This window comes from Cyprinus carpio, chromosome B8 (genome assembly GCF_018340385.1).
Source record: "Cyprinus carpio isolate SPL01 chromosome B8, ASM1834038v1, whole genome shotgun sequence".
NCBI lineage: Eukaryota > Metazoa > Chordata > Actinopteri > Cypriniformes > Cyprinidae > Cyprinus > Cyprinus carpio.
The window spans coordinates 17101118-17127323 of NC_056604.1; the positions used below are offsets into that span (position 1 = coordinate 17101118).

General features: G+C 39.2%; 1 protein-coding gene across 20 annotated transcripts in view; it reads left to right on the forward strand.

Annotated features, from left to right (window-relative positions):
- Positions 1-26206, forward strand: part of LOC109095434 (RIMS-binding protein 2-like) — a 151870-nt gene that overhangs the window by 116267 nt on the left and 9397 nt on the right. For 7 of the 20 annotated variants that reach the window (XR_006155335.1, XR_006155336.1, XM_042728991.1 and 4 more), the window contains exons 17-26: positions 90-241; positions 1388-1984; positions 2093-2242; positions 3907-4062; positions 14174-14288; positions 14766-14891; positions 17193-17359; positions 18502-18669; positions 19015-19078; positions 19648-19751. Coding sequence is in view for 18 of the 20 variants with exons in the window: in XM_042728991.1 (XP_042584925.1) it covers positions 90-241; positions 1388-1984; positions 2093-2242; positions 3907-4062; positions 14174-14288; positions 14766-14891; positions 17193-17359; positions 18502-18669; positions 19015-19078; positions 19648-19751 (1799 nt within the window). In the remaining 2 variants the exon portion in view is untranslated. Of the gene's footprint in view, positions 1-89; positions 242-1387; positions 1985-2092; positions 2243-3906; positions 4063-6219; positions 6982-8592; positions 8708-9181; positions 9308-11638; positions 11827-14173; positions 14289-14765; positions 14892-17192; positions 17360-18501; positions 18671-19014; positions 19079-19647; positions 19752-26206 lie in introns of those variants that run through there. The other 13 variants (XM_042728978.1, XM_042728977.1, XM_042728980.1 and 10 more) reach the window with 7 other exon arrangements.

The window sequence follows — 26206 nt, forward strand, 5'->3', positions numbered from 1 at the left end:
CTCCTACAAACACAACGGCAGACCTACACAGATTTGCTTGAATCATGATACAGTGTAACAAACTCACAAAGCAACTCTTTTTTGTTTAGGTCCACCTTTACCTCCTCAGGATGTGCAGGTTCAGATGGGACAGACACCTGGAGTCTTGCAGATCCGTTGGAAGCCTCCTCCCCTCACTCCTACCGGCACTTCCAATGGAGCCAATGTAATCGGATACATAGTCTGCACTAAAGGTCAAAAGGTGAAGTGATGTTGCTGATTCTTACTATTATCATGCCGTTTGTGCACAACAGCTACTGATTTGCAATACGCTTGGGACCCTACTAATGAAGCCAATGAAAGGTCTTGGATCAGCTTGGAGGTTAAACATGTTATGCTAGTTCACATTTTTGTTTTATTCTGCTCACTGGCGCCATCAGGTGATTGCTTGTGTCATTGCATGGCAAATGTTTTCTCTGTGTTATATAATGCAGGGGTTTATGTAAGTCATTTTGGATAATCTGACAAAAATATATTTGAAAATAATGTTGACCTCTTTTCGTGAGACAAAACAACAGTTATTAATGTATCATATATACAAATGTATTTTATTTCTGAGATATTTTTCATGTACCAGTAGGTTTAAGATCTTATGATGCCGATCTTAACAATAAGTATGTCTAGATGGTCTAGGACCAGTGTGAGGAATTTTCAGCAACTTGTTTTACATTCATAAAATCTAATGTGTTTATGTGCCTGGCAAGCTTAAACATTTGGTGTTCTATGATGCATTAAGCATCTAGCTGTCTAACATTTGTCAAAAATGTGAGAACTACTTGTTATACTCTTACAAATATCATCTGTAGCTTAAAATGATAAACAAATCACCATATGCTGCTGTTTTCTAACAAAAGTGTGTTTATGAATTTATTTCTGTCACAGAATTAAACTAAAGCTGTGTAATTTCCAGCTATTATTGCAAATAAAAAACTGTTAATTATTGCATGTATGTACTTGTAAATTATTTTAAAATAAATTTAAATTAAAAATAAAATATGTACTAAAATAAGTTATTTCATTAGGTAGATTATTTTATATTTATTTTACATTGATGTATGTATTATATATTTATAATTATTTTTAAAGTTACAAATATATAATGTATTTATTTCTAACACATTTAAAATTATCATTACTATATTTTTATTTATATTTCTTATTTTAATAACATATATTGAATGTATTTATTTTTAACACAAAATGTATTGCTAAAACTTTTTTGATAATTTTTATGATGGGGTCAAGTACAAATCTGATTAATTTCCTGACTATATCAGCGGAAAAAAACACACATTGTTTTCAAGGCACATTTGTTTATCCCATATTTCTTTTGTTTGTTTGTTTTTAGATAGCAGAGATAATGTACCCCACAGCAGATTTCGTTACGGTGGAACTGAACCGTATCCAGTGTCTGGAAGCGCGGGAGGTCGTTGTGAGGACAATATCAGCACAAGGAGAGTCGCAGGACTCTCCTGTGGCCACCATTCCGCACAACCTCCTGGTGCCTCACTCCCACGGACACCCGCCTCACCCGCCTCCCTACCCACAACCCTACCCCCCAAGCCATCCACAACCGCACGTCCAGCCCCACTCTGTCCCGCCATCCCACCCTCATCCACCACCCTCACACCCCCACATCCACCCCTCGCCCTCCCCGTACCCCATGTCTAAACCCAAACTCCTACCAAGTGCCAGAGACCCCCATGCCAAAGAGCCAGATATGGGCAGGCGAATGGGGCAGCCCTGGGAGCCGCATCCCCGGGCTCCGTCACCCCTACCGCCCCCTTCGCACCCGGGACACACGCTGGAGCCCCCTCACATAGAGGGCCGACGCTCACCCTCCCCTCAGAGGATCTTGCCTCAACCTCAGGGAGTGCCCATTCCCAACACAGTGGCTCGTGCTATGGCCCGCCAGGCGGCGCAGAGGAGCGCCCCGAACAGCAGGGTGAGTTCACTGGTTTGCTGGGTTAAATGAGGAAGATGATGATCAAGATGGTTGCTGGAATGCTTTTAAGCAGCATGACAGAATATCCATATGCATGCTCTGTTTCAGGTGGAGAGGAGGAACATCTTTAGCGAAAGAGGTAACGCTCTGCATTCATTAAACTCAGACGAGGAGGAGGATGGGTACGATTCCCCTCACGCCAGGCGAAGAGGAGCTTCTGTGGACGAGTTTCTCAGAGGTTCTGAGCTGGGCAGACAAGTGAGTCTAAGAAACAGCAATCTCTTTGTACTGCACAAGAAAACTTTTTAAGGGAGTTTTGGGTCAGCTGACAGAACACATGTTGTGTAACTTTTCCAACAGAAGTAATGGGCATTTCTGCTTTACCAATAACAAAATGTGCATTCCAAGCGTGACATTATATTATATCGAATTACATTATACTCATATTATTATGTTGGTATTATGGAAGGAATAATTGACGACGGGCTGAAATATTAGAAGAATAATGCACACCCGAGGTGACGAAGCGGAGTGGCCATTACACCTCGGGTGTGCACTATTTTTCTAATAATTCAACAGCCCGAAATCCATTATTCCACTTATACTACGGTTACCACACCTCAAGACATCGATCAGATGATATATTTAAAGGGATTCGTCCAGTTTTTGTACTTCAATCGCTATTGTAAGTTGGATTATTTCTTCCGCATCTCATCCAATGCCTCTTTTGCTGGTTCCAAAACGTCATTTTAAAGCTGGTAATTAATGAATTAACCATAAATAGAACAATAAAGAAATAAAACAAACAATTAGAAACACAAAAAAATATACACAAACACACAGAGAAAGAGAAAGAAAGAGAGAGAGCTTGTCTGAATTAGGCTACCTCTGTGCGTCCTACAACAGTGTTCTGCAGCAGCGTCTCTAAACAGCGATGTTTTTACCTCACTTGTGAGAAATGTCATATGTATTTACCTTTGGAAAATCATCTGTCATGTTGTTGTTTTTGTTAGTCCTGTAATTTATGTTATTACAGTTTTACAATGCGAAGTGATATGGAACTGTAATGCGGTCAAGAGAGCTGCCTGGAACTACGTGTACGTTCGCCGTGCGTTTCCCAGAAAATAATTGCACACCTCAGAACATTCGTCAGCCAATCAGATTCAAGCATTCAACGGCCCTGTAGTATAAAAAGAATTAAATTATTAACGCTGTTGAAATGCCAGGCCAATATCTGTATGTCCTAAAATGTTGTAAAAATACATACCTGATGGGGTGTACTAATTTTACAATTTTCTTATATATGTCAAATTGTTGGTTCTAACTATGCTTTATAACTTAATGTTAACATAAATTAAAGAAAAATGCAAACATTTTTCCTGACACAAAGAAATATTGCTACAAATGACAAAGAAATCACAAGATGACAAGAATGGCGAAAGAAATCACAAAAAAATATTGCTGTGTGTGTGTGTATTAGAGTATTTGTATGTATTTACTAATCTGGCAAATAAAAATATTGGCAGGGCAAGTATAAAATATGAGCTAAAATGTGACATTCATTAATTTTTAAATGTTGGCCAAATAAGCCTCCAAATATGGGCCTAAATTATTATTGTCACCTCTATTTTTATCATCCAGTGTTTTTTGTGTGGTTTTTTAAACAATAAAATAGCAAGAATATAAAAATTAATATATATAAATTCAAAATCCAAGGAAAACAAGCAACGCATCCAAACTATACAAATAACAAAACAAAGACATATTTGCAAAAACCAAGTAAAGAGCAAAGCACTGATGAGCAAAATTAGGGACCAGAAACATTAGAAAACCAGAGTGTAACTAAGTAAAATATCGGTTGAGTTTTGAAGATTTCTGCCTGGAGTGTTAAATCATGAAGATTTCCATGTCTGTACCTCCAGCATCCTCACTATAGCCACAGTGAGGAGTACTACACCGAGAGCAGTCGGGGCTCCGATCTGTCTGACATCATGGAGGAGGATGAGGAGGAGCTGTACTCGGAGATGCAGCTGGAAGAAGGGCGCCGCCGCAGCATCAACTCACACAACACATTAAAGGTATGGAACAGACACCCTTCCGGCCGCCGTCTGTCTTGGGCGTGGGCCACAGGGCCGCAGGCTAGAGGCTGGGACAGACGAAGGGGGATGGAGTATGCCGTGTTCTCTAGGGCTCCTCCCAAGGAGTGGTACTAGATTATTGGCACTTCAACCTTATAGAATAGGCTTGAAAGGCCAACTGCAGTTCAGTTAAGGTGGTCTTTAGAGGTAAGAGTATTTTTTGTTATAAAGTAACTCAGTGGATTTGTCCTGAATGTGACTAGCGCTGGGTTTTTTTGTGTTTTTGTGATGGTGAATTTAAAACAGGGGGTGTTAGACCTCTGATGTTGTACACAAAGCTTGAGCGGCAGGATCTTAACAGGTCACCCCATCCTCAGTCTCTCCTGGGTCCTAAAAGCGGGTTGCTTTGCACTACCGAACTTCGACGTCATCCAGTCATTTAGCCAGCTTTGTATAAGCCTGTCCAGGCATACAAAGCTCGATACATCTGAATGGCTTAACCTGAGGCTGCACACGCAATGCATGAGAAAATTGCCAATGGTAGATGTTGCCAACTCTGTTGTTCAGTTTTAAGTATTGCATCACTATGCATCTGGTAGAAATCGATCTGGATTACTCTATATAGTAGAAGTGGCTCTTGTTACTTGGAATTGACAGGATTATTTAGCAGATTCTTAGATTTATTGCATATGACAATCACTTATGTGCAGATATATACAGTGTGTATTTGTTTTCTATGCCTGAAGTGTTTACCTCATTGAATGTAACGCCATGGTTTTAATGTGTTTGTGATTATTATTAAATAAAGATAGTTTATTTTATTTATTTATTTATTTATTTTTTGCTGTGTGTATAAGTATTACATATATTTAAAGTGTCAAATTAGCTCCTAATTGATCTGGTGAAAATGCACATATCATTCCAAGGGCATTTTGGGAATCTCATTTAAGTAAAGTCTGCTTAAATGAAACAGTTATTCACTTTTGATTATGTTTGTCTCATGGTTACATTTCTGTTAAGTTTTACTTTTCTCAGTGTAATTTTACAATTTTGTGAATATCTGTCTCTTCATGAAAAATGTTTATTGTTAAAATTTATTTTAAAAGATATTTATGAATAAGTATTATACACAAAGGGTTACAAAAATACATGATGTATTGAATATATGAAGTAATAAATGATATATTATATTTCAGTTTTTGTCATTTTTGTTTTGAGTTATTTTTTTGGAGACCTGAGCAGCCATTGGGATTGTGGTATGAAAACTAACACCTTATATAGGCTACAGTATATTCTGCTGTTTTTGGATATTATTTGCCTCCAACTGCAGACATCTGTGCTACAGTTTAGTATGATACAGAAAACTGTATTTGCAGTAGTGTCAAACTTAAATACTAAAAAACAACAATAATTTTTAACAATATGCTGTTGTAGCTATCTCCTCTTAATCTAAAAATATCTGCTACATGTAGAGTATCAGTATGTAGAAATTTAAAACCAACAATTACAGTTTTCATACATAATTTGAAATAATTAGAAATGATTTGTCTTTTTATTAATATTTTTTTTAATTTCCATTCCAGGTTACTGGTCTACTTTTGAACACAATTCACTTGTTGCTTGGCAGATTAATCTCCATTTTGTTATGTTTATTTTTATTTATTTTTTTATGTATAGTACTTAGATTCTTTAGTCTTGATCCTTTGATTGCCTGTTAATAATTTCTTAATGTTCTGTGTTCTGAATTCTCATCTGTAGTTTTGTTGTTGTTGTTGTTGTTGGACTGTGCTTTGTTAGTGGATTGTTTCAATGAGCCCTGCATATGTGATACTCTCCAATTCTCATTTTCTGTATGGTTTGCATTTCCTGACGTTTTCCTTCTACAGATTCCCTCCCGTCGCATGTCATGTCCGTCATGGAATGAGACTGCATGCCCTACATTCGACCATGACCTCCGATAACTAATTCTGTCTTTATTTTGTCTTTCTTTTCCCATTTTGTTCTCTATTTGCACACTGTTTTATCTTCTCTGCCTGTTCTAACACCATCAAACAAAACCCGCCAAAAACAATCCCGATTTTATCTAATTGAAAAACATCCGAATCTAACTGAAACTTTGGCTCCTCCTTCGTCCATCACCCTCTCGGCTTCTAAAAGGCATATTACAGGAGACAAGACCTAGCGGTGGACCGGGACAGTTGGGACCTGCAGCGGGAGGTGGTACGACAACGCTCCTTGCGGTCCCACAAGCGGCTCCACAGCATCCCAGAAGTTGCTGAGGAGGAACCGGACACCGGGGTGGAGGTCATGGGCCAGCGTCTGCGTTTCGAGGAGGCCCGTCCAGGCACACCTTGCAGGAGCCCACGGCCCTACCACCAGGATTCACGGCAACCGAACCACCTCTCCCCGAGCAAGAGCATCCGCAGGCTGCAGAGGCAGCGCTCCTCTCCGCGCTACAGCTCCATAGAGGAGCGGCCACCGTGCTGGAGCAGCAGCAGTAGCAGGCAGACCACCAAGAGCCCGGACAGTGGACTAGACTGCGGGAGCGAGGAGGAGGGCTCGCTTGGCTATCGTGGAAGCTATCACATGTATACAGGGGGCAGCCCGCTGCGGGTGGGTTCTGGCCCCAACATGCGGGTGATCCACAGCGAGGGACCTGTGGAGAGACGTGCTCTGGCTGCCGGCAGGAAAAGGACACTGACCCGGCAGTGCAGCGTGGAGGAGGACTTCTTGGATGCCATTCCGGAGACAAGGAGCATGCGGGAGTCATACCACCATTACCACTATCATCCGCACCATCACCATCCCCAACGCAGGTTCCGGAGCGAGGGCAGGCTGAGCGAGGTTGGCAGGACCTATCACAGGGACATTAGGGCCTACTCTGTGGCCAGACTCAACAGGGCAATGGATGAACCCCTGGTGTGTGTCTCCTACCCCTCCTCTCACCCTTCCGCCCTCTTCTCATCTACCAACTGCTTTGTGTTCTCATCAACAAGCGATTAAAACATTCTTCTGTTCATGGTGTTCCACCCAGTCTGTCATCGGTTTATTTGGTTTTGTTCTTCTTGTTTTGCATTTTTGTTTGGTCTATTTTGCTAGACGTTGCTATGTTATTGTTTGATTTCACCTTTTGATATTACTCTTGTTTTGGGGGGATTTTAGCTTGTATGATCTTTCTTGACTTTCTTGATTTGGTTTAGATCTCATGTGACTTTGTTTGATTCCTAGAGTGTCAAGTGAAATTTTTTGGATGTGTAGATTTGTTTTGATTACCTAAAGGCCATTTCTGAGTGTTTCTTGTTTCTGTTTTAAGAAGAGTCACAAATCAAATGACAATGTTTACACAGTCCTCCAACTTATACTTTAGAGTCCAACCTAGAGGTTTCTAGCAGGTATTCAACTCTGCTCCTGGAGAACCACTAATTTTCAAAGTTTAGCTCCTACCCTAATCATCTGAACCAGTTAATTTGGGTTCTCAAGATCACTTGAAAACGTACAGGCAGGTGCGGAAATAGACTTTGCAGAATAGTGGGTCTCCAAGAGCAAGTTTGAAGACCTTGTTTAGAGCAGTGTTTCCAAACCCTGTTCCTGGAGGCACCCCGTAAGTACACATTTTGGATGTCTCCCTTATCTAACCCATCCAGTTTAGGACTTGGAGGTCTCTACTAGGTCTCTTTTTAAGTCTTTTTAAGTACTAATGAACTGATTAGTTGATTTAGATGTGTTTGATTGGAAAGAGTTCAAAAATGTGTAGTGTTGGGGTGCCTCCAGGAACAGGCTTGGGAAACACTGGTTTAGAATTGTTTATGGGAAGCCGGAAACACCAAAGGAATGATGAATTTAACTGGATTGAGCAGCATAGATGCATACTTTTTTGGTGTGTTTTGCTTCCCATTGTTGTTTTCCTCTAATACCTGCTTATACAGTCCTGTACATCATCAAGGTTTTTGCACTACTTGACCTAATAGTACTAAATATTCAAGGGGGACCAAATAAAAAAATTCAAGAATCAGAGATTGGAAAATTGTCCATTATTCTGAAAATTCCACAGAAATCTCCCAGGATGTCTGTGGTGGTTAAGGTCATGACTACTATCGTATACAGATTTGCAGCATGCTACATACCTGTACTGAAAGTTTTATATACTCAACACATTACATTAAGTGTAGGTAGACCATAATGTAGAATGATATGAATCAGAAAGCTCATATCACAAACTACATTCAAAACTTTCCCATACAAACTGAAGAGGAGCAGAACAAAAACCAAAATGGTCTTTAGCTAAGCATCTGATTTCTGCCAAAACCCTGCTCATGTTGTTGTCAGAGTTTGTTTCAATTGTTTATGTTAAATGTTTTGGCGGGTTCATCCTCCTTGTTTTGATTTCACTTGGGACTAGAATCTTGCTCTCTAAAGAAATCACTGTATTTATTTTTTCATTTTGGGGTTGATGGGAATCTTTTTTTAATAGGATATCTATTTTTAAGGCACAAAAGGCTTTGATTAACATATTAATGTTTGCTTTTGAAGATTTTAGGGAGTGCTCCCTCAACGGGACGCTCAGATCGACTGGACCATTCCGGCCATAGGACGAGTTACGGCTGTCCGCCCGCTCAGAGAAGGCCAATGACAGTCCCTTCCATTGGTTAGTGTGGTCACATGATGTTTGGACTCTCCCTCCTTTCCTTTAACGTCTTTTGTAGAGACACCTATTGTGTGTTCCTCTGTTTTCCTTAAATATCATGATGACAGTTCTGGTGTTCTGTAAGCCCTGGGAGTCACTTTTGGTTGACCTTTGCCACTCATTCTGTTTCAGATTCACTAATAATTATTTAACTGCTTTATTCTAGTGTACAATTGGTACTCCTAATAGGCCACACATTGTCGCTTAGAAAACCATCATCATGTTGAACATTGCTGTTTTACTCCGGAGCAATTCATGTCAGCTGGCTTTTAATACTGTTTTAAGATCAGTACGCCATTTCTGATGCTTTAATGCTATAGAGTGGCATTTCTGATCTTGAAACACACCTTGAGAGCCTTGAAAATACCATAATCCACAACTCACGGGCTGAGTAGAGGGTCTGTGGCTGTAATGCTCTGATTGGTGTTTCCGTAGAGATCACCGTGGAGAATAACAGTGAGGGGAGTGAGGGGAACCTCTCACATATCAAGGACGATGTTTACTATACCAGTGTAGCCCACCGCAGGAAATGGCCCCCACAGCGAACAGAGCACCGATATGGTATGTGGCGTGAAAAAGAAAATCTAACAAAAATGACCAGAACAAATCTGAACTAATATATCACATCATTACCAACAGTATCTTGTTTAAAGACCCATATTGAAATCATTACTCTTATTGAAATTATTACTGTTACTGAAATCAAAGTACGAGTTTTGTGGCTTTTAGTCCATGTTCGTGAGCTTTGAGTGGCCTATAAAAAGCTTACTAATTTTACCCAGGTAAGTTTGAGTTTAGTTTGAGCAAACGCTTGTTGAATCGATTTAGAAATTTGCCTGGCTTTTTATGCCAATCATAATATTTATTTTATATGAAATATATATATTATATCCTTATTGTATTACTATTACACATATATAATTTATTTAGCAATTATATATATATATATATATATATATATATATATATATATATATGCATTTAGCAGACGTTTTTATCCAAAGCTACTTACAGTGCATTCAGGCTAACATATTTTTAATTAATTAATTTAATAATTTATATATATATATATATATATATATATATATATATATATATATATATATAATATATATTATATATTTGAATTAGATTTTTTTTTTTTACTCTAAACCTATGAAACTTAGACTTTGTCCAACTAGTTTAGTGTAACAATCCAGAGGTCAAATGCTGACAAAATGAACTGTTAGCATACTTTTGTCCAACCTAAACTCCCTTTTTCAGTAGGAAAAACATTAATTCAGAAAAACAGTTTTCAGGTGATTTCATGGGGTCTTTAATTTAATATTTCTTAACTTAATGCAAGTTAAGCTCTACTGACGGCTTCTGTGACATGCTGATTATCACAGATGAAATTTTAGGTTCTTCAGTTTTTCTAAAAAATAGGTGTCTCACAGCAGTTCTACCTGAATAAATAGAAAAGAAAAGAAAAAACATTGTCCCAGAAATAAGTCCACAAGACTTAAACATAATTCATGATAAAATTTTCACAAAAATGCTTTACTAAACTAAACAAAATAAAACCACACACAATCTTTCAGTTCCTGTCATGTCCATGCTAAACCTTTAGACCTTAAAGTTTCACAAATAGGCTAGGGACACAAACATATACTGTAACTACACAGAAGTTCAGCAGTAGTCTTTGCATTAAAATATGGGACAGTTGTACAGCTACAACAGCACATACATTTAGACAAAAATACAAGCTTTGCATGTTATTTAACCTACAGATTTGCATATGTAGTACTGTAAACAAACATAAATTGCATATCTTGGATAAAGTTGCTAGAGCTTTACTTGTATTACTAAACTTAAAAAGAGCAGAAGCTGCCTTTACCTTAGAAGAATAGACATGCAGGAGCCTCTCATTAACATATGAAAGACAAAGATGGATGAGGTACATTTATTGAGCTATTTTTTCTATTCATTTACTTTTTATATGTATATTTTGGTTTTAATCAAGAGGCAATTTGTCTTAATTTTACCTACAGATAACTAGGATTAGGTTAGGGTTTCGGTCTGTTTTAAGGGTGATCACTCCTTTCTTTGTGCTCATTGTGTGGTCTAAAACACCAGACAGTGTTTGTGAAAAACCTCTTCTCCTCCTCTTGCTCCCCTTGGTTGCCATTTTCCCCCTCATCATCCATATTTTTACTGAGCTTCCTGTGAGATCTTTGATTGTTTCAATTGCATGAATATCTTTCTTCTGTTGGATGTTGTGTGACTGCACACCATAAGAGCATAGATGCCAGCTTTAATGGAGAACTATGGAAATTACTGTGATTTTAAATGCCGCTTTTGAATGTTCTACATATCCTTATCAGTGTGCATGACTCACTACTATCAGCTCCATATACACTTTTAATTAACTGGCATGGTCTACTATTTACTCCTATCTAAGACTTTGGTATAAGATAAGAGAAAAAAGTTTGAGATTGGTAGTGGATCATTCCAGTAAAGTATTGGTAATGAGTTGCTGCATGTCTGTCCAAGAATGTTCTTTAGATTTTTACAGTAAAACAGCAATGTTTTTATCCTTTCCTTGTTCTTTTAATATGCATGGCAGTTTCAAACATTTTCTTACTGCATTCTTCTGTTTTCAGTATGCTTGTGTATTATCCCACTGGTGTGTTGTGCTCCAGATCATAGAGAACATGCATATGTATCAAGTGTGATTAGCATTTTTTTATCAGTTTATGATATGTTTTAATATGTAGCCTCACTTTAGGTAGGAATGGCACATAATATAGTCAGATAGCAGCATACTGTATGTCATTTTCTCAACCACTTTTGGGCTTTAGATGTCCTTTGGTTTCAGTGTGTAGCAGAAGCTTGCCCTCTCCTGTGTTTCAGATGGTTATGGAGGACGTGACCGGCGGTCTCCAGACTACTATGAGTCAGAGCCAGAGGACTTGTCCCGAATCTTTGTGGCCATGTTTGACTACGACCCCTTGTCAATGTCTCCTAACCCCGATGATGCTGTAGAGGAGCTTCCCTTCAAGGAGGGCCAGATCATAAAGGTTTAATCTGATTCTGAAAGGACTGATGTCAAGCAATTCTCAACTGTCATTTAATTCCATAGCTTGTTTTTTCATTTCTTTCTACCTTTCAAGACTTTTTATTTCTACTCTGTTTAGGGATGCATCGATACAGATAATTGATAAATATGTTTATATACTAATGTACAAATTGAACTGCCAGTAAAAAGTACTGATTATTAAATTATATAGTAAATCGTTAGATTATTAATACACATTTTTAATATAAATGTATCAATACATTTTATATTGGATATTGTTTATTACTATTTATTTATATAGCGTATATACACTTTGATTACCTATTTATTACCACCAAGAGCCCTGACAGTGGACTAGACTGCGGGAGCGAGGAGGAGGCTCTATTGGCTAATCGTGGAAGCATCAACACATGTATACAGTGTGCAGCCCGCCTGCGGGTGGGTTCTGGCCCCAACATGCGGGTGATCCACAGCGAGGGACCTTGTGGAGAACCTGCTCTGGGCTGCCGGCAGGAAAAGGGACACTGACCCGGCAGTGCAGCGTGGAGGAGGCATTCTTGGATGCCATTCCCGGAGACCAAGGAGTCATGCGGGAGTCATACCACCATTACCACTATCATCCGCACCATCACCATCCCCAACGCAGGTTCCGGAGCGAGGGCAGGCTGAGCGAGGTTGGCAGGACCTATCACAGGGACATTAGGGCCTACTCTGTGGCCAGACTCAACAGGGCAATGGATGACCCCTGGTGTGTGTCCTCCTACCCCTCCTCTCACCCTCCGCCCTCTTCTCATCTACCAACTGCTTTGTGTTCTCATCAACAAGCGATTAAAACATTCTTCTGTTCATGGTGTTCCACCCAGTCTGTCATCGGTTTATTTGGTTTTGTTCTTCTTGTTTTGCATTTTTGTTTGGTCTATTTTGCTAGACGTTGCTATGTTATTGTTTGATTTCACCTTTTGATATTACTCTTGTTTTGGGGGGATTTTAGCTTGTATGATCTTTCTTGACTTTCTTGATTTGGTTTAGATCTCATGTGACTTTTGTTTGATTCCAGAGTGTCAAGTGAAATTTTTTGGATGTGTAGATTTGTTTTGATTACCTACAGGCCATGTCTGAGTGTTTCTTGTTTCTGTTGTAAGAAGAGTCACAAATCAAATGACAATGTTTACACAGTCCTCCAACTTATACTTTAGAGTCCAACCTAGAAGTTTCTAGCAGGTATTCAGCTCTGCTCCTGGAGAACCACTAATTTTCAAAGTTTAGCTCCTACCCTAATCATCTGAACCAGTTAATTTGGGTCTCAAAATCACTTGAAAACGTACAGGCAGGTGTGGAAATAGACTTTGCAGAATAGTGGGTCTCCAAGAGCAAGTTTGAAGACCTTGTTTAGAGCAGTGTTTCCCAAACCCTGTTCTGGAGGCACCCCGTAAGTACACATTTTGGATGTCTCCCTTATCTAACCCCCTCCAGTTTAGGACTTGGAGGTCTCTACTAGGTCTCTTTTTAAGTCTTTTTAAGTACTAATGAACATTAGTTGATTTAGATGTGTTTGATTGGAAGAGTTCAAAAATGGTTAGTGTTGGGGTGGCCTCCAGGAACAGGCTTGGGAAACACTGGTTTAGAATTGTTTATGGGAAGCCGGAAACACCAAAAAAATGATGAATTTAACTCCAATCATCATCATATACTAATACCTTCTCATACAGTCCTGCAAACCATCAATGAAAACCCCAAAGAAACCTCCCATAAAGTCCTTTACATCAAAAGTGTTTTTGCACTACTACTTGACCTAATAGTACTAAATATTCAAGGGGGACCAAATAAAAAAAATTCAAGAATCAGAGATTGGAAAATTGTCCATTATTCTGAAAATTCCACAGAAAATCTCCCAGGATGTCTGTGGTGGTTAAGGTCCTGACTACTATCGTATACAGATTTGCAGCATGCTACATACCTGTACTGAAAGTTTTATATACTCAACACATTACATTACGTGTAGGTAGACCATAATGTAGAATGATATGAATCAGAAAAGCTCATATCACAAACTACATTCAAAACACTTTCCCATACAAACTGAAGAGGAGCAGAACAAAAACCAAAATGGGTCTTTAGCTAAGCATCTGATTTTCTGCCAAAAACCCTGCTCATGTTGTTGTCAGAGTTTGTTTCAATTGTTTATGTTAAATGTTTTGGCGGGTTCATCCTCCTTGTTTTGATTTCACTTGGGACTAGAATCTTGCTCTCTAAAGAAATCACTGTATTTATTTTTTCATTTTGGGGTTGATGGGAATCTTTTTTTAATAGGGATATCTATTTTTAAGGCACAAAAGGCTTTGATTAACATATTAATGTTTGCTTTTGAAATTTTAGGGAGTGCTCCCTCAACGGGACGCTCAGATCGACTGGACCATTCCGGCCATAGGACGAGTTACGGCTGTCCGCCCGCTCAGAGAAGGCCAATGACAGTCCCTTCCATTGGTTAGTGTGGTCACATGATATTTGGACTCTACCTCCTTTCCTTTAACGTCTTTTTGTAGAGACACCTATTGTGTGTTCCTCTGTTTTCCTTAAATATCATGATGACAGTTCTGGTGTTCTGTAAGCCCTGGGAGTCACTTTTGGTTGACCTTTGCCACTCATTGTCTGTTTCAGATTCACTAATAATTATTTAACTGCTTTATTCTAGTGTACAATTGGTACTCCTAATAGGCCACACATTGTCGCTTAGAAAACCATCATCATGTTGAACATTGCTGTTTTACTCCGGAGCAATTAATGTCAGCTGGCTTTTAATACTGTTTTAAGATCAGTACGCCATTTCTGATGCTTTAATGCTATAGAGTGGCATTTCCGATCTTGAAACACACCTTGAGAGCCTTGAAAATACCATAATCCACAACTCACGGGCTGAGTAGAGGGTCTGTGGCTGTAATGCTCTGATTGGTGTTTCCGTAGAGATCACCGTGGAGAATAACAGTGAGGGGAGTGAGGGGAACCTCTCACATATCAAGGACGATGTTTACTATACCAGTGTAGCCCACCGCAGGAAATGGCCCCCACAGCGAACAGAGCACCGATATGGTATGTGGCGTGAAAAAGAAAATCTAACAAAAATGACCAGAACAAATCTGAACTAATATATCACATCATTACCAACAGTATCTTGTTTAAAGACCCGTATTGAAATCATTACTCTTATTGAAATTATTACTGTTACTGAAATCAAAGTACGAGTTTTGTGGCTTTTAGTCCATGTTCGTGAGCTTTGAGTGGCCTATAAAAAGCTTACTAAGGTTACCCAGGTAAGTTTGAGTTTAGTTTGAGCAAACGCTTGTTGAATCGATTTAGAAATTTGCCTGGCTTTTTATGCCAATCATAATATTTATTTTATATGAAATATATATATTATATCCTTATTGTATTACTATTACACATACAAAATTATTTAGCAATTATATATATATATATATATATATATATATATATATATATATGCATTTAGCAGACGTTTTTATCCAAAGCGACTTACAGTGCATTCAGGCTAACATATTTTTAATTAATTAATTTTATATAATAATTTATATATATATATATATATATATATATATATATATATTTGAATTAGATTTTTTTTTTGTTTTACTCTAAAACCTATGAAACTTAGACTTTGTCCAACTAGTTTAGTGTAACAATCCAGAGGTCAAATGCTGACAAAATGAACTGTTAGCATACTTTTGTCCAACCTAAACTCCCCTTTTTCAGTAGGAAAAACATTAATTCAGAAAAACAGTTTTCAGGTGATTTCATGGGGTCTTTAATTTAATATTTCTTAAATTAATGCAAGTTAAGCTCTACTGACGGCTTCTGTGACATGCTGATTATCACAGATGAAATTTTAGGTTCTTCAGTTTCTAAAAAATAGGTGTCTCACAGCAGTTCTACCTGAATAAATAGAAAAGAAAAGAAAAAACATTGTCCCAGAAATAAGTCCACAAGACTTAAACATAATTCATGAGATTATTGTGATGGTATTGCTTTACTAAACTAAACAAAATAAAGTCTTGTCCAATCTTTCAGTTCCTGTCATGTCCATGCTAAACCTTTAGACCTTAAAGTTTCACAAATAGGCTAGGGACACAAACATATACTGTAACTACACAGAGGTTCAGCAGTAGTCTTTGCATTAAAATATGGGACAGTTATACAGCTACAACAGCACATACATTTAGACAAAAATACAAGCTTTGCATGTTATTTAACCTACAGATTTGCATATGTAGTACTGTAAACAAACATAAATTGCATATCTTGGATAAAGTTGCTAGAGCTTTACTTGTATTACTAAACTTAAAAAGAGCAGAAGCTGCCTTTACCTTAGAAGAATAGACATGCAGGAGCCTCTCATTACCATTATGAAAGACAAAGATGGATGAGGTACATTTATTGAGCTATTTTTTCTATTCATTTACTTTTTATATGTATATTTTGGTTTTAATCAAGAGGCAATTTGTCTTAATTTTACCTACAGATAACTAGGATTAGGTTAGGGTTTCGGTCTGTTTAAGGGTGATCACTCCTTTCTTTGTGCTCATTGTGTGGTCTAAAACACCAGACAGTGTTTGTGAAAAACCTCTTCTCCTCCTCTTGCTCCCCTTGTTGCCATTTTCCTCATCATCCATATTTTACTGAGCTTCCTGTGAGATCTTTGATTGTTTCAATTGCATGAATATCTTTCTTCTGTTGGATGTTGTGTGACTGCACACCATAAGAGCATAGATGCCAGCTTTAATGGAGAACTATGGAAATTACTGTGATTTTAAATGCCGCTTTTGAATGTTCTACATATCCTTATCAGTGTGCATGACTCACTACTATCAGCTCCATATACACTTTTAATTAACTGGCATGGTCTACTATTTACTCCTATCTAAGACTTTGGTATAAGATAAGAGAAAAAAGTTTGAGATTGGTAGTGGATCATTCCAGTAAAGTATTGGTAATGAGTTGCTGCATGTCTGTCCAAGAATGTTCTTTAGATTTTTACAGTAAAACAGCAATGTTTTTATCCTTTCCTTGTTCTTTTAATATGCATGGCAGTTTCAAACATTTTCTTACTGCATTCTTCTGTTTTCAGTATGCTTGTGTATTATCCCACTGGTGTGTTGTGCGCCAGATCATAGAGAACATGCATATGTATCAAGTGTGATTAGCATTTTTATCAGTTTATGATATGTTTTAATATGTAGCCTCACTTTAGGTAGGAATGGCACATAATATAGTCAGATAGCAGCATACTGTATGTCATTTTCTCAACCACTTTTGGGCTTTAGATGTCCTTTGGTTCAGTGTGTAGCAGAAGCTTGCCCTCTCCTGTGTTTTCAGATGGTTATGGAGGACGTGACCGGCGGTCTCCAGACTACTATGAGTCAGAGCCAGAGGACTTGTCCCGAATCTTTGTGGCCATGTTTGACTACGACCCCTTGTCAATGTCTCCTAACCCCGATGCTGCTGTAGAGGAGCTTCCCTTCAAGGAGGGCCAGATCATAAAGGTTTAATCTGATTCTGAAAGGACTGATGTCAAGCAATTCTCAACTGTCATTTAATTCCATAGCTTGTTTTTCATTTCTTTCTACCTTTCAAGACTTTTTATTTCTACTCTGTTTAGGGATGCATCGATACAGATAATTGATAAATATGTTTATATACTAATGTACAAATTGAACTGCCAGTAAAAGTACTGATTATTAAATTATATAGTAAATCGTTAGATTATTAATACACATTTTTAATATAAATGTATCAATACATTTTATATTGGATATTGTTTATTACTATTTATTATACTTTATTATTTATTAATATATATATATATATATGTATATATGTATATACACTTTATTACTATTTATTATACTTTTATAAATTATTTATTATGTTCATATATATGTGTGTGTGTGTGTGTGTGTGTTTACATTAGCAATATATAGTAGGTATGTAATCAGTATTGATTTTTTTTTCAATTATTTTATGTATATAAATATTTATATGGATTTATAATTAATTATTTTTTTAAAGTACATTGATTAATTCATTAATAATTTTATACATAACTGATTGTATAAAATTATTTTATTAAATTATATTGTTCTATTCTTTGCACTAATACCGAATTTCTGACTGATGAAAATAATTGATAATTATATTTTTGTGTACCAGTATAGTTGCCAATGCTATTAATTAATACAGATTTTAAAATTACTGTATTGTTTCTTTACTGTATTTTATATACATGCATACATACAGTATGTATATGGCTTTATAATGATTTATTTTATATAAATAATACTTTGTGCATCGCTAATAATATATTCTAATAATTATGTTCTCTTCTCCCCTTCAATCCTAGTCAGTCCATTGCCATACACACACACACACACACACACACACACACACACACACATATATATTTTCTTTTTGCAGTGGCTATTTACATTTATTCAATTGCTAGACACTATGAAACATGACTTACAAATGAAAATAATACAAGCATAAGTAAATAATACAAGATAGAAAACATTAGAAGTAGTGCTACCGTACAAAATTGAGTAGAGCAGTAGTGCAGGACATTAGAGAGAGTGTAATTAAAAATGCAATGAAACGAGTTCAGTTATGGCCCTGCTGTGTTGTCCAGGTGTTTGGAGAGAAGGACACAGATGGCTTCTATAGGGCAGAGATCTGTGGCCGCAGGGGGCTCATCCCCTGTAACATGGTCTCAGAGATCCAGACGGATGATGATGAAATGATGGACCAACTGCTGAAACAGGGCTTTCTTCCTCTCAACACGCCCATTGAGAAACTAGGTATGAACTAACAGGTAGTTTGTACTGAGCCCCTGCCCATCTTACCCCTCTGTGCTTCATTTTCTGACTATTCTCTTCTTTCTGAATTATTTTAGATTAACATGGTGCTAATCTGCCAGTCCTCTACCTTTTCCATACTATTCTTTGTATAACTCTTAAATTCTATCATCATTCTGTCGTTCCAAATTTATATGACTTTCTTTCATCTGAGGAAAACAAAAGGAGTCCTAGCAAAATATCACAGACGGATTATTCCTTTAAATCCTGTGCCTTCCTTACCTTCATTCTTTCCTCTCTCTTTCTCTCTCTCATCAATTTCTTTTTTGCTTTCCTCTTTTCTCTTCGTAAACTGTAATAGGTTCAAAGATGGCCGTTCAGTTAATCGCAGGTCCAGGAAATCCAAGAGAGGTTTGTGCCCACACAATTTCTTCACCAGTTTTCTCATTCAAACCTTTCTTTACTTTTTCACTTAAGTGCCTTTTCAGAGCTCACCTCCAAGTTTCCCTTTAACACTTGAATGTCACACCAGCATGACTACTTCTTTCTGTTCCCACTGACACCTCATACAGGAAATAATGCAGATTGAACAGTGGGGTCCGAAAGTCTGAAACTGCTCTTAAAATGTTTCTATTTTGTATTTTAGAGCATCTTGAGCTTTAAGAAAGAACTTTTGGACCTCACAGCTCAGAATAGTGGACATTTGGATTCGATATTAATAACCTGACCACTAAATGTGCCTTTTATTGTTAAAAATGATGATAGTTGGTAATATGCAATTCTAAATGTATCCATTAGAGGGCAAAAAATGAGATGAATAACATGTAAAGGAGTTTGTTTTGATGTCATTATTACAAGGCCTGCTGTCATTCATAAATCATGCTCTTTTTCACATATTTATATGTTTCATTTTAATTATCAGAAAGTACGTTGGTTTACTATTTGTTTCGCTCATTTATTCTTACACTCTTTTTTTCCAGAGAGGAACAAAAGAAGTGGAAGACAGCCCCCGGTGTCGACGCGGAGGATGGTGGCTCTGTATGACTATGACCCCAGAGAGAGCTCTCCTAACGTGGATGTGGAGGTACTAATGGAGTTCATTTTGTCTGGGCTTTTTCTTGCACTTACAGTCTCATCTCATAAGCTTCTGATTTTATGCTGGCTTGCCTGGATGTCTGCCTCTGTAATAGCCACCAAATTCATTTTCAGCTTATTTTCCTTGCTTTTGCGGCTACAATGTGGTTTGTATTTTTTACAGTATGTTACTGTTCATTCAGATGGGACATGGCAGCTCTAAAGGTCAAGTTCTGGTTAAAAATTAAATTAAATTTCTTTCATTATTTACACACAGTTATGTTATTCCAGTCTTGTATGACTTTCTTCTGTGAACTTATTATTTTAAAGTTGAAGTGTGTAATTTCTGTGCCAAATAGAATTAAAAAATATAATCACTGTTTTCAAACAGGTTTCCTAAAATCTCTCCCTTTCTGCCACAGTGTTATTTTAATGATATTTATACATTATTATAGTATTCATTAATATTTAAAAATATTTTTTTTTATATTTTCAGTTTTTTATTTTCATTGTAATTTGGGTTTATATATATATATATATATATATATATATAGTATTTTATTTTACTGAAAACTATTTTAATAATTTTAGTTCTAGATATATGAAGCTTATAATATGACGAAACTAACTGAATTTTTATTATGTAAATTTTAAAAATTAACAACTAACATCCAACACAACTGAACACTATGTGCAACACCACCTCATAACCCGTGTCTGAAAGTTCCCTTTCAAGGGAACTTCGAACTGCGTCCTCTAGGGGTCGCTATGGGGAACACCTCGTCGTGACCCGTGTCTGAAGCATACAAATGAAAAAACACCAACGAGTTGGCCGGCGACAGCCTCTGACATCACTACCGGTGCGACTATAAAACAGGCACCGGGGAAAACACGTCATTCATCTTCTTCGTCTTCACTGACTGTTTTGTTTGAAGCCTGCATCTGAGAAACGACCACGGTAAGAGCGATCTTTCTCTGTAATTATCATGGCATCCACTACCAAGGCGTTTAGGCAGTGTGTACATCCGTGTCGGCGTTATTTGACACCTGATGACACACACAGTCTTTGCGTCTTTTGTTTGGGCGAAGAGCACGCACACGACGTCCTTGAGGGGGCGATTTGCGTGCATTGCGAGCGTTTTTCTATGAAAAAGCTCCGCTCTCGTCTGTCTCTCTTTTCGAGGAAAGAGGGACAGCCATCTGTTTCCCGCGGTTCAGGGACCCGCCGCTGCTGAGGCACGGGGAGAATGAGCTCGTGGGAATCGCAGGTGGATCTCGCTGAGGAGTTTAGAGAGGGACTTTCCCTTTCACGCTCTTCGGCGGCAGACGAGAGTGAACTTCAGGGAGAAGATGTGTTGTCATTAACACTTTCTGATATTGAAGTTAGTGCTCTGCTGGGTTCTGCCCAGGAAGAGCAGGAGATGTCTGAGGGTGAAGAAGCTGAGGCTGAGCCTTCTCAATCTTCCTACCCTGCGTATGCGGAGCTGTTAGAGGTTATGGAGCGCGCCACGGCAAAGTTGGACTTGCCATGGAAGCGTGCCAGCAAAGTGACGCCGCGTGGTCGCCCTCGACGAGCGTTTATTTTTCTGACCATAGCCCTCCAGCCCAGGTGAGCCTTCCATTTTTGCCTGATTTACACACAGAAATCGAAAAAAAGAATGGAAGAGGCCGTTTTCTTCTCGCATCCATCGGTTTCAGCATACGAGTTATGCCCCGAACATCGAGGGGATGCGCGAAAGCGGCTATGAGAAGATGCCCCCTGTAGAAGAGACGCTGGCTAGCTATTCTCTGTGGGGGAAACATCCTCTCTTAAACCTCCCTCTTTGCCATCTAAGCCCCTACAGGATACATCCCGCTTAAATGGCAGAGCATACGCAGCAGCAGGTCAGGCTGTGGCTTCGTTGCACACAATGGCAGTGCTTCAGGCTTATCAGGCTGATCTGCTGAAGGACCTGGATAAAGGCGAGGGCCTTTCAGCTGACCAGGTAGCCGAGCTGCGCCGCACCACAGACCTCTCTCTCTCGTGCTACCAAACAGGCCGCCTCCGCCATGGGTAGGTCTATGGCAGCCCATGGTGGTAACGGAGAGACATCTGTGGGTGAACCTGGCAGACATCGGGAGGAAGGAAAGGGGCTTTCTTCTCGATGCTCTGGTCTCGCCTTCTGAACTTTTCGGTACCTCCGTCGAGACGGTGGTCGAGAAGTTCAGGGAGGCAAGGACGCGCTCGGCTTCCTTTAAATCCTTCATTCCACGAAGGTCCAGGTCCGAGCCCGAACAACATAGGGGTCCTGGCCCGTCTCGGTCTGAGGATCAAAACGACGGGCGCAGAAGGCTAGTGTCGCGGCTCGCGCTCCTCCCCCGCCTGCGGGTAGGGGTAAGAGGAATCGTGGGTCACGAGGACATAAGCAGGACCTGAGGGATTTGGATTCAGACGAGGCAGCGTACTCGTCCGAATCAGAGCGATACCTAGGTAGCTACTCATTCCCTTTGGGTGGTCATTTCTGTTTTTTTATCCTCCCCTGCCTAATTCCCCTGTAACCACCAGCTCTCCACCTGATCGAGGTTAGGTGGAAAATTCTCGAACATAACAGTCTCCTATGCTGGACCTATGATGTTTTGGCTGGTTCTATGTTCATAGTAACCACCTTACTGATGGTCCGGACTAAAGGAGGCTCCCTTGAGCGGGGCTCCAGTACAGCAGGGTGGGGTGAGTATGTACCCTTCTGTATATGTTTATGAAAAATTTGCTGGTGGTTATGTGTCTACTACTAATAAACTCTGTGAGTTTCCTTTACAGTGCTAAGCAGTTAACGGCGTGTACTAAACACTCGTCAGCACCGGCCCCCCGTCCGCCTTGTGCTCTGGTTTAGGCGACCGAGATCACAGGTTTCTGCGGGAGCCTCGCTGATCATCAGACAGCACTGCAGGGAATTTCATGGATGTCCAGCCAGGTCACCCTGAGGGGCCTCCTGGCTGCTTAATGGTGCTATCGCATCCAGCGGGAAGTGGAGGTGGTAGTTACAGAAGACTTCCTGTATACACTGCCTCAGGTGATGCTCCCCTCGCCAGAGGTGTACAAGATTAACGAGCTTGCCTCGCCCGTGCAGTTCAGCGCCTCTGCGATGCTTAGGAACCTATATGTACACACGCTAAGCTCTGTGTACTTTCTGGAGACCACATGGTGGTCAGTGTGCACGTGAACACTTTGCGCACTTTCTAAAAATCCACATATTGGTAAGTGTGCACGCAAGACTATGCGCACTTTCTAAAAATCCTGTACGGTAAGGGTTACGCGCTCCGCCTCGTTCCCTTTCTTGAGATGATTAGACCTTGGTTCCTTGAGCTCCATTCAGCCAGTATGTATTTGTTTATACACTTCAAGCATTGCTCCCCTCAATATGAGGGGCTATTTGGGCGATTCTCGTGGTAGTTTAGCAGTGCTCCCCTGTTACAAAAAGGGTCGCCTATGAGCGCGCTACTCTGAATTCGGAGTTCCCTCTTTGAAACATCTCATATGAATTGAGTTCGCCATTTCTTGGTTTTTCCCCAGAAGAGAGCTCCAAACTATTATCTTTGAATTTTACCCCTTTAAGGCCCCAGAGCCCTTTCAGTATGTGAAAAAGCCCATCAAAAGGCCGTCATATGAGTCTGCTCTATCAGAGTGCCACAAGAGAGCCCTCCTTAGAACAGTATTTGAAAAATCCATGATATGGTAAAGTGTGCACGTGAAGTCTTTGCACACTTTCTGAAATCCACACTGTGGTAAGTTCGCACGCTAGTGCTCTGCGTTTCTTTCTAAAATCCTATATGGTGAGGGCTTTCGCGCGGTTGCTTCGTGCCAATTTCTTGAGTTTTGGTAAAAGCCCCGTTCATCTTGGGCGCCACTCCACCCATGTATCCTCGGATACCTATCTAAACAGGGTGTTGCTACTGGAGATCTGTTGAGACAGTTCCTCCAGCAAGCTTTTGAGGAAGCAAGCTGTAGCCCCTGTGTGACAGGCAAGACTTAGTATAAAATGCTAAGTTCCTAGCCGTATCCCTTTAAAGGAATCTTTCCTGATTCAAGCCTTTAGCTCTACCACCGGCCGAGGCCCTAACAATTAAGTTTGGGTATGTAGCTTAGGCCTTTGGCCGTAAGGGGTATTGTCACAGACAGCCGTCTAAACGTCCCGGGGGCAACTCACATTGAAATGGTAGAGTGTGGTACTTAGTGTTCGCCATGATTCTGGCCTGCACTCCCCTCAGCATGGCGGCGTGGGTATACTGTTCCCCATACCGACCCCTAGAGGACGCAGTTCGAAGTTCCCTTGAAAGGGAACGTCTCAGGTTACGAATGTAACCATGGTTCCCTGAGTAGGGAACGAGACACTGCGTCCTCTAGCTCCCTGCCATGCTTCGGAACGCAACGCAAGCTTCAGACGAAGAAGTGAATGACGTGTTTTCCCCCGTGCCTGTTTTATAGTCGCACCGGTAGTGACGTCAGAGGCTGGCGCCGGCCACCTGTTGGTGTTTTTTCATTTGTATGCTTCAGACACGGGTCACGACGAGATGTTCCCCATAGCGACCCCTAGAGGACGCAGTGTCTCGTTCCCTACTCAGGGAACCATGGTTACATTCGTAACCTGAGACGTTTTCATCTATATATATATTATATATATTATATATATATATATATATATATATATATATATATTAGTTACTGAAAACTATTTTAATAATTTTAGTTCTAAATATAGATAATAGTGACAACACTGGTCCATCATTGTTTGGAAAACAAATAGTTCCACCCAACAAACTTCACCTTTAAAGTTGGTAATAAGCACTTCTGAATGTATCCATCAGAGCAAAACAAAATAACAACAAAATCAAACTAAATAAATTACAATACCGACAACCAAAACCAATCCTAATTCAAAAAACAAACCGATCCTCTTTCTTCTTTTTTTTTTTTTACATATTTACTTGTGTTTAAGTGTAATTGTATTTCATATAAAATTCTAATAAAAACATCAACAACAAAAAAAAGAAATAGCAATGTTAAAAATAATATATTTAAAAACAATTCATTGGTTGAAATGTGTCTTTAGTAGTAACATCCATCTAATTTTTCCAATTCAATTCTAAATCTATTAAAAAATAATAATAATTATAGAACAAACAAGTTAGATCAGATAATAACTATATATTATAATGACCATTTCCAAGTCTTTTACACCCCATTGTCACTTACTGTCACCTTTGCATTGCCGCTGGCGCACAGGCCCGCTATGGGGGCAGCCTTGCAGAGTGAGGAGGTGAGTGTGGAAGGAAGGAGTGAGTCTACACTCACTGAGCCTGTGCCAAATGACACTCTATTTCCTGCTGATGGAGCTCACTGCACTGCATCAGCACCTGTACTGTGTGTGGACATCTCACTTACGGGAACCCAAAACATCATAAGCAGCAATGTGCAATTTGTGCACATTTGCTTTCATACTGAAATGTGTTTTAAAGCCTTCATAATTTGCTTGATTAATGATTCTCTAAGGAAATAAGCATAACAGGATGCTTTATATTCCATGATGGTAGTTTTAGTGTCATGCTTTAATGAACCAGAATATGAATTCCAATGTGTATGCATGCATTTATTTGGGATACTATGAATCATTATAATTGCATTTATGAAGGCTTTGTGACAGGCTGTTGAGAAATCTGCTCTGCTGTAAGTGAGTGAGTTCCTATGAAAGGAATAGGGAATGGTTTATTTGTGACACTGAGATCTCTGTGTGTGGTTTTTGCTGTCGGTTGGACTGGGAGGTAAAGCTCCCAGTCTGACAGTGAGGACCTGCCTTGCCCAGTGTTGGTTGATCTGTGTTTGTATTTCACAAGTTTGGGTGGATGTTGTTTTGGACCTGAAGTAGACTGTTGCTAAATAGTATTTTTTAATTAGTATTAGTATTTAATCTTTGCTAATAAGGATACGTAGAGAGATTCTTCCAGATGTAATGCCACATTAGGTAGTTTGTTGTTTTTATGAGTATAGAGTTAGCTAACCGATGTAGTTTGAATATTTAGGTGTTTAATTCTGTCAAACAGTTATATGGTATAGGTGGTCCAAAGGCAAAAATGGCCCATATATAGCACAGACAGACAGGACGTGATGGAGGGCTATAGATAGCTAGATAGATAGATAGATAAGCTAGATAGATAGCCCTAGATAGGATAGATAGATAGATAGATAGATAGATAGATAGATAGATAGATAGTTGGATGTTTAGACGAATGATAGATAGGTGGATGGATGGATGGACGGACGGACGGACAGATAGATGGATATACAGAGATACAGAGATATATGGACGTATACAGACCGAATGGGATGTAATAACGAATGGATTGATTGATGGATTATCTCTCTCACCACCTGGGGGGGCGCGGGCCGGGCCCGCCCGGGGTGACGGGCACACGCGGGCGAGACAAAATAAA